This window comes from Ranitomeya variabilis, chromosome 6, assembly GCF_051348905.1.
Source record: "Ranitomeya variabilis isolate aRanVar5 chromosome 6, aRanVar5.hap1, whole genome shotgun sequence".
Lineage (NCBI taxonomy): Eukaryota > Metazoa > Chordata > Amphibia > Anura > Dendrobatidae > Ranitomeya > Ranitomeya variabilis.
This window is the reverse complement of record NC_135237.1, coordinates 43,540,031-43,556,222: the sequence shown is the minus strand read 5'-3', so window position 1 is coordinate 43,556,222 and position 16,192 is coordinate 43,540,031. Positions and strand designations below refer to the sequence as shown.

The following is a 16,192-nucleotide window of genomic DNA, read 5'->3' as shown; positions in this document are numbered from 1 at the left end:
TTCACAGGTAAGGCCGAGTTCACACTTGCATCGCAGTTTTACAGGAAGATCGTGCACCATGTTGTACTATTTTTTCCGGTAAAGTGAAGGCTACTCATTTGGACCCAATTACGGTCAGTGCGGTCCGTCTGACGTAAGGCGGATCAATTTCTTGCTGGAGTTCTCATTTTCTGTGCCTATAACAGAACTCCAACACTAGTGTGAACTTCGCCTAAACTTGACCTCCAGCAGCTACAACACACAATTATAGAAACCCATAAAACAAGACCGATTTAGGCAATACGTGAGATTACTATCTAGTCATACTTGTACAATCTATAGTTTTATCAGGAGTTCGGTAACTTAGAATCATTTTTTGACTGACTGGTCACCACTAGTGATGAGCGAGTGTACTCGTTGCTCGGGTGGTGACCTCCGAGTATTTATGACTGCTCGGAGATTTAGCTTTCCTTGCCGCAGCTGGATGATTTATGGCTGCTACCCAGCCTGAGTACATGTGGGGGTTACCTGGTTGCTAGGGAATCCCCACATGTACTCAGGCTGTCTAGTAGCTGCAAATTATACAGCTGCGGCGAAGAAAACTAAGTCTCCGAGCAGTCACAAATACTCGGAGATCACCCGAGCAAGCTTGGGGAAAACCCGAGCAACAAGTATATTCGCTCATCACTAGTTACCAGATATCAGTAACGGATGAATGAAATGGGCTGACAAAATTCTGTTCTCTCGCATAAAGCAGCACTACAATGCTACACAAAAGCCTAAGGTTGTGTCCCCACGCTTAGGATTTGCTGCGAATTTGCGTTGCGTATCTACAAGAATTTACAGCACAGCTCACATAAATGGGGCTTTCAAAACCCCATTCACTAGTAGTAGAAAAAGTCCACACGAAAATTTAATCGTGCACATCCTTGGGTGGATATTCTTTGCAGATTATACCATAAAAGATGCTTTTGTAACAGAGTAGAGTGGAATCCACAACACAATCCACGACACATGCAGATTCTGTCTACAGATTAATTGCAAATTATTTTACCAAATCTACAGCGGGAACTTAACAACATGGCCTTACAAAGGAAAATTTCATGTCAAAACACACTATTAACCTGCAGATATGAGGTGAATAGTGTTCTGAGGATGCTCGGTGCCCGCTCTAAAGCCCAGATACGGGGCTTTATTCCTCCGGCTTTCAGTCAGTCCGGCTACAGTCAAGTCTGTATGCATAGTGATTGCCGGCTGTTACCGCACTTCGTCACTGGAGGATCCGCTGTCAGTCAGTACCGGGGGCGCAGTTACAGCCGGCACTCACTCTGTAATGAGCAGTGACTGAGGCAGCGCCGGCCACATCCCTATGACTGAAAGCCAGTTTCCCTTTAGAGCGGCTTTAACTCCAACTTAGAAATTTTGGAGATTCTGGTTATGGCCAGTGAGGAATTGCAGAGATTGCGATTTCCAACAATCTCCTGTACTTGTCGGAGTGTTCTTTTATGTTACACCCTTCATGAATATAGGTGTCCCGTGCATACATTTAGTTGTTTGACAGCAAATAGCAGAAATCATAGCCTCATGATAACTAAGAGACACTCCCTGTGTCCACCCAGATTAGTCACACCCCTCATCAAGCCTTTGTTCTCTACAGTTCCCCCAAAATTTATCCACTCCCAATGAGATGTGGCAGGCATGGAGACATTAACCCTTTCCTTACTCTAACACTGCAAACACGCCAGATGCGGATTTTGCAGTAAAATCGATATGAGCTCATGGTAAAATCCGCATATGCCAGTTAGTGATGGAATGGATACTGCAAAGGAGAAACCTAGACCTATTATACTCACCGTATAAAATCTGCTATTACCCATATAAAAGAAACGAATAAGCCTGGAAATGCATTCAGGGAATTCTCATTCAACATACTGAAACCTGAAGGGGTGACATGGAGGCTGGCAGGGCAGAATGGGGGGCCGCAACTCAAGTTAGTAATCAATCCTAAAACTTATCAACCCCGGGTTACACAGATACCCGATCGCCTATTCTGAAACATACATTAGAAATGCGCTACTTTCCAATTTACGGAGAAAACCAGGCCCTTGGCAAGGAAATGAATTGTGAACAATGCGGGAATTCAGTCGTAAAGCAGTTTACTCCGCTAAACTTCATGTTCATGATATGCGTAAAGAGCCCTTTTGTCTAAATGTGTTCCATACTTCCCAAGTATGCAGAGATTACACTGTAAATAATATCCCAGTAAATGGATTATACATTCCGGGAATTATCATGGCTATTACGAGGCAGCCTTCCATAGGAGTACGCCGCTCTGCAGAAATGATGTGCTGTGCTATCGGACAGACCGTCCCCTGTTCAATGTCATGTGTGACCCCGACATGGTTAGGGGGTAGCACCGCCTGACAACATGGTCACGGACTAGGACAACTTTATAGTGTAGTCATCGCAGCAATGTGGAGGCTTCTATTGCTTCTAGCGAGACAAAAACTCCAACAAAGTTTAGAATATTTTGCACCACAAATCTTGCAAACAAGCCTTTTAAAAAACATTATTGTTTTATTTGATAATGATTTCAGGTAAGTCAATTATAAGATGTGGCGTAACAAAGGAGGACGAGTTAAAGCTTCTGCACAACAAGCAACACTGACAGCCTTGGCGCATTTGTCTGCTGGGTCTATTATACCAGGTTTTGCTCTTGTAAATCACCAGAAGGGGAAGTCTCCACAGTTAATATTCAGATGGCGGAGAACCTACAGATAGGGGTTAGTTTTTATTTTAGATCAATCCCTAAATCTACTGTATATAGAGGTGACATTAGTCATTGTACAGGAGGAGGAGGTGAGCTGTGGCATGACCTATTGTGAATGGTGGATCCTGTGTTATCTACTGTATATAGAGGTGTTATCAGTCATTGTACAGGAGGAGGTGAGCTGTGACATCACCTATTGTGAATGGTGGATCCTGTGTTATCTACTGTATATAGAGGTGTTATCAGTCATTGTACAGGAGGAGGTGAGCTGTGACATCACCTATTGTGAATGGTGGATCATGTGTTATCTACTGTATATAGAGGTGTTATCAGTCATTGTACAGGAGGAGGAGGTGAGCTGTGACATCACCTATTGTGAATGGTGGATCCTGTGTTATCTACTGAATATAGAGGTGTTATCAATCATTGTATTCCTGTCTGTGATGGTAATTTGCAATAGTGTTTAGATAAGTTTTAGTTATGTGAATTGTTGCCAAGTTTCTTCTAAATAAATATCAGAAAATTGGCATAACATTGTGCATCTTTATATTTGCAAAAATAATAGTGTTACAAAGTACTGAAAGGTGTATGCATTACAGTAATTACATGTAGTAGTAATAGGACAACTCTCTGATATCACAGAAACAAGAGCCAACTATATAAGGCTATGTGCACACGTAGGAAATGTGGTGCAGAATTTTCTGCACTAAATCTGCATCTCCTGGCAGAATCCGCAGCTGCGCTTTTTATGCGTTTATGCGTTTTTTGTGCAGTTTTTGTGCAGATTTTACCAGTGCAGAAACGCACAAAAGAAGTGACATGCACTTCTTTGAAATCTGCAGCGTTTCTGCACAGCTTTTTTTTTTCACATTGATTTACATTGTACTGTAAATCACAGTGCAGTTCTGCAGCGTTTCTGCAGCAGAAAAATCTGCTGCAGTTCTGCACCAATTCTGCACTAAATCTGCATCGTGTGCACATACCCTAAGGCTAGTGCACACATTGCGGATTAGGCTTAGGAATTTCTGGTGCGGATTCTGCCTCTCCTGGCAGAAAACGCACCTGCGGTTTTTTGTGCGGTTCCGCAGCGTTTTTTTTGTGCGTTTTTGCTGCGGTTTTCTTGCGAATTTGCTGCGTTTTTTACCCCTGCGGTTTTCTATAATAGAATGGGTACAAAAACGCTGCAGATTCACAAAAAAGAAGTGACATGCTACTTCTTTTAAACCGCAGCGTTTCTGCAGCGGATTTTCAGCAAAGTGTGCACAGCTTTTTTTTTTTCTCATTGATTTACATTGTACTGTAAATCAATTGCGGATCTGCAGCGTTTCTGCACTGCAAAAAATGCTGCGGAGAATCCGCAACGTGTGCACATACCCTAAGGCTATGTGCACACTTTGCGGATTCCACTGCGGATTTTTCCGCAGTGGAATTCCAAATTCCGCAGTGAAAACCCGTCGCGGTTTTGACTGCGGATTTATCGCGGTTTTTACTGCGGGTTTTCATCTGCATTTTCCAGAAAAGAAGTGACATGCTGCAGAATGTAATCCGCTGCGTTTCCGCGCGTTTTTTTCCGCAGCATGTGCACAGCGTTTGTTTCCCATAGGTTTACATTGTACTGTAAACTCATGGGAAACTGCTGCGGATCCGCAGCGGTCAAATCCGCTGCGGATCCGCAGCAAAATCTGCAAAGTGTGCACATAGCCTAATAAATGTTCATTGTCAGATTTTAATTCAGGAAACCAAACCCATGAAGAAATGGCCAATTCCATAACTGAACCTGACAACATCTGAAAACATGTAGAAGAGTGTAACGAAACGCAAGTCTTCTGTACAGAACAGGAGCGTGTGTCTAAATCTGGCCGTATACATTAAACTTATGACGGCAGAACCTGCCAACATCGATGGGTTCACCCAACGGTCTAAGGTGTCTGGTGGGCACTGGCCGACTGCTGGTCGGGAGAGATGTCGATCAGGCATGTCAAAGTGTGAACTGTGGATCGCACTGTCCTCCCTGGGATAAGCCACTGGCCGACAAGTCAGTCGGCGGATCTCTCAATCGGCGAAATTGGTTGAGATAGCTGTCAGTCGAACAATCTTTCTGCCGACAGCCATCTAATGCGTATGGCCAATTTAAAACAGGAAATCTGAAGGGGGGGCGCGGTTTATTAGTTTTCCACTAGGAATAACAGAGGAATGGAGTAATTATCAAGAGAACGCTGCAGAATAATGGGGAACAGTACACAAGGGATGACCAAGGGGTCATAAAAATGACGTAAATGTATTATGTGAAAAAGAACAAAAGCCCCAAATTACGTAATTCAATGATTTGTTTTACACTTCAGATAACATACTGCATTTATAGTCCACATCCCTGCTTATATGGAGACCAGACTTGTGTCATCTCTTGATTTCCCACCCATTGTGGAATTTGCTACCATCAATGTCACACCGCGGCTTCCCGCGAGGACTTGACCCGGATACATGCAGCTTGCGGATGCTCTTTTCCGCTCAACTCCTGCATCCAATATTTCCAATTCAATCTGCTAAGACACGAGGTCAGCTCAGGCCCTTGACCATATTTAAGGGGCATTTGAATTTATTTTTTTATCACATTTGTCAAATTCAACAGGAAATTTGGTTTCCTATATCAGGAAATCAATGACAACACAGATTGTCAGAACACACGGGCTGTTTTATCAGCTGCAAATATGGCAGTCGCAGCGCTTCTCTGGACCATTCTGGGTTGGAGCTGGTCATATTTCTGTAACAGAAGGGTGTGAACGTCGCCGTAAAGATCAATCGAGGCATAGTTGGCGCGTGCGCCATGCAGTCTTCGGTGGCGCACGCGCAGTATGCATTACTGAGCACTATGTCCTGGAACACAGCGAAATACTTCTGGGACATAGTGCGCGGGCGCATGCTTAGTAATGCTTTTTGGCTTTGCCCGCAGTAGGGCAAAGCATACCGCGCGTGCGCCAAAGACTGCATGGAGCACGCGCCAACTATGGCGCACGTATACTCTTATTCCCGAAAATAATGCGGAAAACAGGGATGGACGGGGTGAAGAAATAAAGAGGATACGCCACCCATCTGACCGGTAAGAAACCATTTTAATATCCCGCCAATTTGAGCTGACAGAGTCCCTTTAATTAAAAAGAATCTATTTAAAAAAAATGAAAAATAACCCGCAGAATCCGGCAGGCAATGGTGGATGCAAAAAAAGGCCCAAGCCATGACAACCTGGGCTGTCGAGTCGGTAAGCCAAACCACCGACTCCTCAATTTCCATGGGCTCAGACTCCACGACTCCAACTCCACAGCCCTGGTGACGACAACAACAGACGCTCCAACCCCAGCACCTAAAAGGCAGGGTTCTCTGCCATATGAACCTAGGAATAATTCCCTCCCGTGTCCTGCATCGTGGGAATGAACCTCTCCATAAACCCCATCACATCGCAGGTAAGCGGGCCATACACAGGGCACTGCGGACGTGGCCGCTCAGGTCCTTACCAATTTACTGTAGTGGTATTTACAGTAACCGCAGTACTGCACATTGTCTGCTCCGTTCCCTTCCTCTTCGCAGAGAAGTCCGGCAAACTGTGCACTAAAAAAAAAAAGAAAGGCAAAGCCTGGATCAGAGTGTGAACTCGGACGGAACGAGGAACGAAAAATATTTCAGCAGATTGTACATTGACAATAATCAAGGTAAAACAGGAGTGTAAAGGTATGACCGAAACCGCGAAGGATCCCAAAGAATCCCACCATCAGCCAATGAGGTCAGTGACTGCTCGTTGGATCGCTCATAAGTCCGATCTGACACCGCGGTATCAAAACATAACCCTGAAAACCTGATTACTTATGTGACCACCAACCCGTCTTTTTATTGACCTTACATATATCAGCGCTGGCACATTTCATGGCCATTTAACCCCTTAGATGCTGCTCTAAATAGTGACTACTTCATCTAGATGGTTAACAGAGTGTGGGGGCTTCCTCATTAATCCCATCAGCAAATTTAATTCATCATTGTGTGGTCCTGATGGATGGTACGGCCAAAAACCGGCCGTATAGTCTGTTGGCTATAGCGACCCGTTCAGAAGTTACCAACACTTAGGTGGTAATAACATTTTTCGTTCCCGTCATGCTACTTTGCATCAATTCCTGAAAAGCACATGAAGGGTTAATAAACTACTCGACAGCAGCGTTGAATACGTTGAGGGGTGCAGTTTTTAGAATGGTCTCACTTTTGGGGTTTTTCCAATATATATAGGCACCCCAACGTCACTTCAAAACTGAATAGGTCCCTAAAAATAAATACGCTTAACACATTTGCTTGAAAAAAATAAATAAATAAAAATTGCTACATTTTTGAAGCTTCTAACATCCTAACAAAATAAAAACATTTTACAGATGTGCTGATGTAAGGTATATTTGGGGAAAAGCATTAGTAACTTTTTTTGTATGTGGTATGTCGATGTGGATTAAAGGGATAGTCGTTCAAGGCTTGAAAGTTGCTTTATTTATTTTTTAGTTTTTTTGTTTTTTTTTTAATTGCTGGCAAATTTCTTACTTATTTTTTTTATAAATAAAAAATGTCAGAGTTATTGCCACATAACATCACATGTTGGATTTGAAAAAAGTGGCCTGAACCTGAAGAGGCAAAATTTTCTTTAATCTGGATTTTGGTTCAGAACACATATCAAAAAGCTGTGAGTGAACCTGGCCGTATGAGCCTGCACACAAGATGGATGCCAAAGTACCTAGTTTGAGTGGCCGCATGGTCAAAAATGCCCCGTCTCGCCCTGCTGTCAGTAGAAAGGAGCACCACTTCTCGAGATAGAGGCAGGTACCATTGCTGGGTCCTGCGTTCACGCAATACGCCCCAAATGTACAAGAAGAGCCTCTCTACATGGGGAGATCATCATCTGAACGTGCACTGCTAAGAGCCTGGTTCCCAATTATTTGCCCGATGATTAAATTGTTTAAGGGGGCCCCCCAATATGACGGTTTTGAGAAGAGCATCTCACTGTATAAACAGGGAATAGAGTTGCTCATATTATGCATGAGGACACAGAGATCAGATTAAAAGCGGCCATAAAGGTGTGTCAATCAACTTTGTTATTTTGTAGAATGGCGCTTGTTGGGGACAGAAATGTTTCTATATATTTCAAGAATGAAGTCGTCCAACAATCACACCCAGCTTTCGGAGCACAATGTCCGGACCGGCCAGGGGTCTCTTATATGCCTATAGGAGACCGTGTAAGTCAGGAGATTAGAAGGGACTCGTTGTCCAGACTAATTGAGGTTGAACCTCAGCACCATAAAAGAAAATGAAATGAGACTGTAGGTCTTGCTGCAGTGTACATTTAATTTGATCCGCCAAGGACTCAAAAACAGATCTCGTCCAACATTTCGAGCTGGGACGGTCTTTGTCAATGATATCTGTGTCTACCTGCACCCCCATGCCACCGGCATGTCGGGAGGACCACCGGCATGTCGGGAGGACCACCGGCATGTCGGGAGGACCACCGGCATGTCGGGAGGACCACCGGCATGTCGGGAGGACCACCGGCATGTCGGGAGGACCACCGGCATGTCGGGAGGACACCGGCATGTCGGGAGGACCACCGGCATGTCGGGAGGACACCGGCATGTCGGGAGGACACCGGCATGTCGGGAGGACACCGGCATGTCGGGAGGACACCGGCCGGTTCAGAGACTGTGATCCGTACTCAGACTGTTAATGTCGGACATGTAAAATTTCATAAATTTCCCTGTGAGCACACAAAGCGGGCTTTTCACCGTGTGTCTGTCATCTAGTCTCTGGCGATATGACCACTTACCAAGTTACGTGGAAGGCTTGACGACATCCATGTTTATTGCAGGTCATACAAGCCCCGGTAGCAGCTTTGCTCTCTCGCCCTTGCTCATCACAAATATAGCAAGTCTACAAAGAAGCAGAAAACCCCACCTGTTAGTATCCAAGTCACTACTCATACGCGGTCATTAGAGGATTACACACGTTTCATACAGGCCTTATGTAATTATGTATATTTACTTGTGTGCATCCTTCTTTCAAGCAGCTGTTGCTGTTTTTCAGTAGTTTTCTGTGAAGACCTCTTAAAAAGCAAACACCTCCCCAGGCAATTACACAAAGGGTTTAAGCCAGTGCCTAGAAGTGTTTTAAAGGGAACCTGCCACATTAAAAATGCGGATCTGTCTGGAGTTATAAACTAAGAGATGATACATAATTGTGAAAAAAAAAAAACATTGTAACGAGAATTTTCATTTTAGTCCCTCCTCTTTTCTCACTTTAGAGTCCAGTGGGCGGTCCTAGTGAGTGATTGGCAGTCTTCCCCGTATGAGTGTGCAAACTGAGCTAGCAGTCAATCACTGATTATAACCACCCACTGGACTCCTGAGGACGGAGGAGAGTTTTAAATAAAATACAAGTTATGATTTTATTTAACTATATAATCAAAATTATCAGCTTCTCCTGCTCTACAATATGATGCTAGTGGATCAGATGCAAAGTTTCTGATTCTGCCAGACAGGGGGCCACCACGAGCCAGACAGGGGGGCCACCACGAGCCAGACAGGGGGGCCACCACGAGCCAGACAGGGGGGCCACCACGAGCCAGACAGGGGGGCCACCACGAGCCAGACAGGGGGGCCACCACGAGCCAGACAGGGGGGCCACCACGAGCCAGACAGGGGGGCCACCACGAGCCAGACAGGGGGGCCACCACGAGCCAGACAGGGGGGCCACCACGAGCCAGACAGGGGGGCCACCACGAGCCAGACAAGGGGGCCACCACGAGCCAGACAAGGGGGCCACCACGAGCCAGACAAGGGGGCCACCACGAGCCAGACAGGGGGCCACCACGAGCAAAAAGGAGAAAAGAACAATTGCACAAAAAAAAAAAAAAAAAAAAAAAAAAGAGTGGACAAGTGGTACCAAGGGGCAAAACAAAAAGGTGAAAACGGGCACGAGAGACGAGAGGTTAAAAAAAATGGAAAAGGGGCAGCAGAGGCAAAAGGCGTGAAAGGGGGGCAGCAGGGCCAAAACAAGGGTAAAAAGGGGTAGAAGTAGTAAAAGGGGCGCCAGAGGCACAAAAAAAGGGTCTCAAGAGGCAAAAGGAGCACCACTAGAAGTGGATGCATGGGGAAACTTATTAAGAGTCTTGTTTTTCTCTGCTCTTATGAATCAGAGATTACATTGGCTCCCATAATTACTACGAATGAGTCCAGCATCTTTATATCACCCACCTGAATACAGGTCCAAACCATTCTGCCACTAAGCAGCGGTAAAGAAATACATGCCCATGCAAAATGCAGTGTGGGCGCAAATACCTGCATCTGAAAGAATAGGAACATAGACGCGGCCTGTACAGTCTACGTCTGGCTGGTGCACACAAGGGTTAAGGAGCCAATGTGACTTAGCATTCAGCACACATGATGGAGGATATTGGGGGAAGGTAGGAGGTGAGTAGTGTCACGTGTAGCCTCTAAGTGATAACAAGCTAGAGGGGGATGGGTATTAAAAGCAATCAGAGAAGCAGCTGGAAGTACTAAGCCGGGACTTACAGCAAGAAAAAGGAGACCCTGAAAAGAGCAAAGCAGGAGTCCCGTGCCCCGTCCTACACCGGGCGGATCTTATACTGTACATACATATATGGGGGGTTTTTACTGGGTCAGTAATGAAGCACAATGGGGCATTTGTTACAATGTGTCTTTTTTCCTTTCTTTACGCTCCTCTATAGGTGCTGCCATCATGGAAAGGAGGTTTCCTGCGGCTTCAGCAGCCAAATCTGCTTAGTGAGGATTGGGACAATTAGAGACTAGATTTCCAGTTATTGGCCATAGGGAAACAATGAAATATTGTGGGTCCCTGGTCATGTGAAGACAAAACTGCTTACAATAAATAAATCCGCAGAGCCAGTCAACTGAGTCGGCTATAGGGACGCATTGGGCATTCACGCCACTGATTCGCTGCCTGCTTTGTCAGGCTGGTTGGGAGCCATGCATAGAGGGCAAAGAGTGGCGGCATTCCCACGGGAAGAGGACACCTCCAACCTCCTTGTAGGAAGAAACAGGTTTCACTGTCCAGAGAGGCTTTAACCCCTGCAACGCCGGGGAGGCACTGGAGCTTGGCAGCGCGGCCTTCCACAGGTCTATGCCTTCATTGTAGCTGGGCTTTACATGGCATCTTTCCCCTTCGGAGGCCTCTAGGTCTAGGCTTTTAGGAGACAGAAATCACTTGTGTGCCCCAAATCTGAGCTGGAGACTTTCCCACGTTTGTTTGTAAATGACAATCTATGCAGAACTTGGCCTGACCTGAAAAAGGAAATGAAGAGGAGGGGGAGTATTGCTCTATATTGGCCTCCTGGAATTAAATGGCTTCACCTTGCACCAGCTGCCAAATATAAGGTGCGCTACCGAACGAAGCTGCTGCAGAACAAAAAAAAACGAAAAAAAGAAAAGAGCCAATTCACTGAAAATCAGAAAAAACAAATGTTGACAACTTCAATATCCAGAGAAACGTTCTTTTCCTAAGTTACCTGTGATCAGTAAGATCTGAGCACTGCAGAGATGCTTGCCATGTATTACTAATGGTTACAAGCATGCACAGAGCAGCACGCCGCACGGTACGGGGTATTCAACTAATCTAGGACTTGTGGGCTGCACTACTGCTGTATAGACGGGGGCATTATACTGCGTCGGCCCATCTGCCACTTCTTTCAATGGGAATCTACATTATCAGAATTGTCGCTTCTTAAAGAGAATCGGTCAGCAGGTTTTCACCATGTGCGATATAGCGGCTGACACCCCAATTCCAGCGTTGTGTCATTTAGTTTACTGAGTGCAGCAGCAAATCACTGTTTTCTCTGCTGTAGATCTAGCAGAGCTCAGAAAGCTGAGCTGTGTATAACCCCATTCACACCACTGATGGGCTGCTTTCTGTGTACACTGTGCATAGGCAGAAATGTGTTCAGTGGTGGGAGTGTGGTTGTACCAGGAGGCATGAGACAAATAGTCCTCTTGTGATAATCTCCTGCTGATAAAACACTAAATTTTACTGAAACAGCAAAACACAGCCTATTAAGTGATACATGACTGGAATCCTGGTCTCTGCCTCATCATGTTTCGAAAAGGAAGACGAGAGAGAGGGCGAAAAGGAAGACGAGAGAGGGGGCGAAAAGGAAGACGAGAGAGGGGGCGAAAAGGAAGATGAGAGAGGGGGCGAAAAGGAAGATGAGAGAGGGGGCGAAAAGGAAGACGAGAGAGGGGGCGAAAAGGAAGACGAGAGAGGGGGCGAAAAGGAAGACGAGAGAGGGGGCGAAAAGGAAGACGAGAGAGGGGGCGAAAAGGAAGACGAGAGAGGGGGCGAAAAGGAAGACTAGAGAGGGCGAAAAGGAAGACGAGAAAGAAACGAAAGACGAGAAAGAAACGAAAGACGAGAAAGAAAAGAAAGACGAGAAAGAAAAGAAAGACGAGAAAGAAAAGAAAGATGAGAAAGAAAAGAAAGACGAGAAAGAAAAGAAAGACGAGAAAGAAAAGAGATAAAGAAAGAAAGAGTGAAAGAATGAAACATGCTGGTTGAGACCTAGATTAACAAGAAGAAAGAGAAAAAGACAGGCAGGCCGAGAGACACACAAACAGAGAAATAAAGACAGACGGGCAGAGACTGGCTGGATACATTTGCAGCAATAATACAGTTCATATAATGGGACTCAATGGTAAATGTGTCAGTAACACATGTCCGTGGCACATGTATGACAGGCACCAGCTATGCCCTGTTCACTATAATCGGGTCTGTAGTGGTAAACTAGTGCGGTAATTTTGGCTATATCTGTAACGGATTCCCAGACCCCAATACAGTCCATCTCTCAGATTTCCACAATCACCCATCCAGCAGCCTCAGACAATGCAAGATGTCTGGGACACACCATGTAAGAGTTAACAGGTTTATTTGTGGGGAGGTGAATTCTTTCTGGCTGATGTCTGTGATGGCGATTTGGGCAGGTTTATTTGTCAATGACAATCCATGCATATTCCAACACACATCAAAGGGGAGAGCCGGCTCTTCCGTGTCTACAGCACAGATTCCCTCATTTCCTGTTGCTGTCTGCTCCAGCGTCAGATTAGCAGCACTAATATGAAAGGTCCGAGAAACAGTGGCTCCGACATATGGAATTTTAATAAACGGCTTTAAAGACAAGATCCCGGAGCCTTTGTGCAGTATGGGCATGCACATACAATTATGTGGTTACCGGCTCTGGAGGGAATTGCAATTATTTTATTTTTTTTATTTCAATAGAGGGAATTTTTTTTTTTTTTTTTTCTTTCTTTTAACATTTTTTTCATTTCTCTTTTTTTTTTCCATAATTATGAACTGGAAGCCAAAATGAAATTTACTGACACTGGGGATAAAAATTATCATCTATTCAATCTGTGCATGTGAACGTTTTCCTGCAGCGATGACCCCTCCACCATTATCACCAGCCTCCGTAATAATGGACACTGTGCTTATGTATCAATGAAATCCCAAGATGACACTGAAGCCCTACAAAGAGGACATCAGGGGCTCATAAGCTACAGAGCAGCCGGACCCCAGAACTAAGAGATGGGATCAAATCTCCATATATCGGACGTTATTCTTAGGACTTATTCATTGCAACCTTCAGAAAACAGAAGAAAAAGTAATTCCCTCGTTTTCTCATATGCGGGGCAAAAAAAAAACAAATAACAAAAATAAGTACGGTAGTAAAAATTCTTCTACCCATTGCAATGGTAAAAACAGACAAAAAAAAAAACTCACCGACATATGAACAGTGCCAATGGGGACAGTGTTTAAGTCTGTAAAGTGCTAGATGGCGCTATAAAAGTAAAATAAATAACGAGTAGTTGCATAGTTCCTGGTTAATTCACAAAAACGTTTTCATTTCTTGATGACCAAGGACAAAAAATCAAATACTTGTCGCAAACTACTAAATTAGTGTGAGCCATTGATTTGAATGTGCGCGGTGTCATAATTAATCTCCCCTGTGGTGGCGCTGCAGGGAAACTGAATACTTATTGCCTGGTTTCCCTACAGAGGACAGCCAATAGCTGACGAGCCCAGAAGGGGGGACAATCTGCAATTCGTTTATTGCCGAGGTGCTCTTCTAAAAGGTACAGATTTACGAAGAAAAGATCCTTATAGAGCTAAATGTATCAACAATTCTGGCTGATGAAATCAAGTCCCATACCAGGAAAGCATGGCTTGTGTTCTCCAAGAGAGAGCAGCTGCCAGACTGCTCTGGCGGCGACTTATCTCTCTGCGAACATTAGGTTCGGCTGTCGGAAATCCAACATGCCAAATATTTCCCCCGCATCTTTAGGGTTAGGGGCAGCTTTAGGACTGCAAAGCTCCGCTGGCACGGCTTTGGTAACCATGTACCGTAAATTATCAAACTGCAAAAAAATGGGGCTTTTAAAAGGGGTAAACTTGCAAAGTGCTTGTAAAAACTCCTTATTAAAAATCCTCTTAAACCTCTCCAGTCCCAATAATAAAATAATTTTATAGTTTACTGCATATTGCCTAGGTCACCAGCCACCTCTGAAGTCTATTAGAGGTAGACTGTCTTAGACAAGCAGTACCCAGTTGACAAGCTGTTTCCAATAGAGCTTGTAAGTACTGCTCTGAAGCTGGCCGGATTGTTGGCTGCAGTCGGTTTCAGTGCCCCTGTGCTGCTCTGACACCACAGAAGCAAAACCTCCAGAGTGCACAGTTCAGACCAGTGCAACCACACCGCGGATCCGAGCCGTCAATCATCAGGAGCTGGAAGGCAGAGGAGCGGTGTGATCCTGATGGGACCTTAGGGAAAACAGAAGAATTATTGGCCGATAAACGATGCAAATAAAAATATATCCAAATTCTCTGCTCCTGTGAAATCTAAAAACTCTGCATATGGTAACGTGCTTAAGATGAACAAAGTATCCAAAAACGATATCTGAAGGAAAGCCCAGCTCCGGCCATTACCAAACACTACACGTGTTCCCCGTTTAGACTGTAAACCACCGTTATACCATGATCCAGTGCCCAGCTGAGAAATAATAACGTGTCATTTTGTCCACGTTGCAGGCTAAGCGGAATGTGGAAATTATAATTTTCTCTCTTCCTGAACAAGTGCAGCCGATTTCTGCATGAAAATATCAAAGGACACCAAATGACTGTGTTGAGGAATCCCTGGTCTCAAGGATGCAGAATAGGTGGACCTAATATTATGTATAAGAACTATACACAGTGGAAACTATGCAGACGTGAGGGCACCTCCTCTGCATATATACTGGGAGGATGCACATACTTACAGTATATACTCCAGATTAAAGCCGTATCCTCCCATTATAAATTAAGGCCATGTGACTGCCCAAATGTGACTGATAATGTTTCTAATATTCAACATCCCTTTTACAAAAGAGTTTGTCTCCAGTTGTTGAACAGGATTGCACTGCTTCTCTGCCTCCTGCTTGCTGGCAGTGGTGCGCTCCTGCTTGAGTGACAGTTCAGACCAATGGCATGGTTGCGCCGTTGGTCTGAACTGTGCGATCTCCAATGCTGTAAACAGAGGTGGCTTTGCCTCGGCAGCATCAGATAAGCACAGAGGCACTCAAGCACAGGATCCAGTTATAAGCTCCGCTTCAGAGCAGCATTTAGAAGCTCTATAGTAAAGAGCTTGCAAGCGCTACGTTCCTTGCCTAGGAGACCGGCTTTCATTGACTGCAAATACGGCCATTAACATAGGCAAGGAAGAGAAAACTACAAAATTACAAGATTTTTAATAACAACTACCGTAAAGGGCAAAGCCGCTTGTTTTTTTACAAGCAGGAGGCAATTTTACCAACTAAAGATGATGGGGAAAACCCTTTTAAAGGCTTCCAACGATGAACGCACATGGGTTATTCATAAAGACAGCCCCGTATATGTGCGGCCTTACTTTGTAATATGCTCCCACTGCTTCAATTAAGGCTAATAAATTAATAACGGAGCTCTAATTCCCAGTAAGACAGAGGATACAGTCAGGAAAGAAAAAAAAGCCCCTCATGTACAAACCATAAAACAACCCACCACCTCCAAATGACATCTTCAGTGTATACAACTGTTTTCTACATCGGAAAATGCTACGACTCCGGAATAATTTTTCCAGAGAGGTGCACATCATAGAAATTGCAAAACAGGAGTTTTCTTTATGATCTGTGATATTTCTGTACAAGTCAGATTATTCCTTTGAGCCCAAAATGTGAGCGGTGCTACAAATGTCTGCAATGCAAAGCCGGTGAATAAGTGTAATGTGCGCTGTGGGGGGACGATGGGGACAGCGCCGCTAACAGCCAGCGCCGATGTTACATGTCTGTTCGAAGTAATTATATTAACACAAGTACAAGCAGCGCCAACTCTTAA

The 16,192-nt window shown here is 44.7% G+C and overlaps 1 protein-coding gene across 8 annotated transcripts in view; it reads right to left on the bottom strand.

Annotated features, from left to right (window-relative positions):
- Positions 1-16,192, bottom strand: part of MLLT10 (MLLT10 histone lysine methyltransferase DOT1L cofactor) — a 238,186-nt gene that overhangs the window by 101,416 nt on the left and 120,578 nt on the right. For all 8 annotated transcript variants that reach the window (XR_013216782.1, XR_013216783.1, XM_077268350.1 and 5 more), the window contains 2 exons: positions 8,592-8,695; positions 6,259-6,352 (listed from right to left, as the gene is read on the bottom strand). Coding sequence is in view for 6 of the 8 variants with exons in the window: in XM_077268350.1 (XP_077124465.1) it covers positions 6,259-6,352; positions 8,592-8,695 (198 nt within the window). In the remaining 2 variants the exon portion in view is untranslated. The remainder of the gene's footprint in view (positions 1-6,258; positions 6,353-8,591; positions 8,696-16,192) is intronic.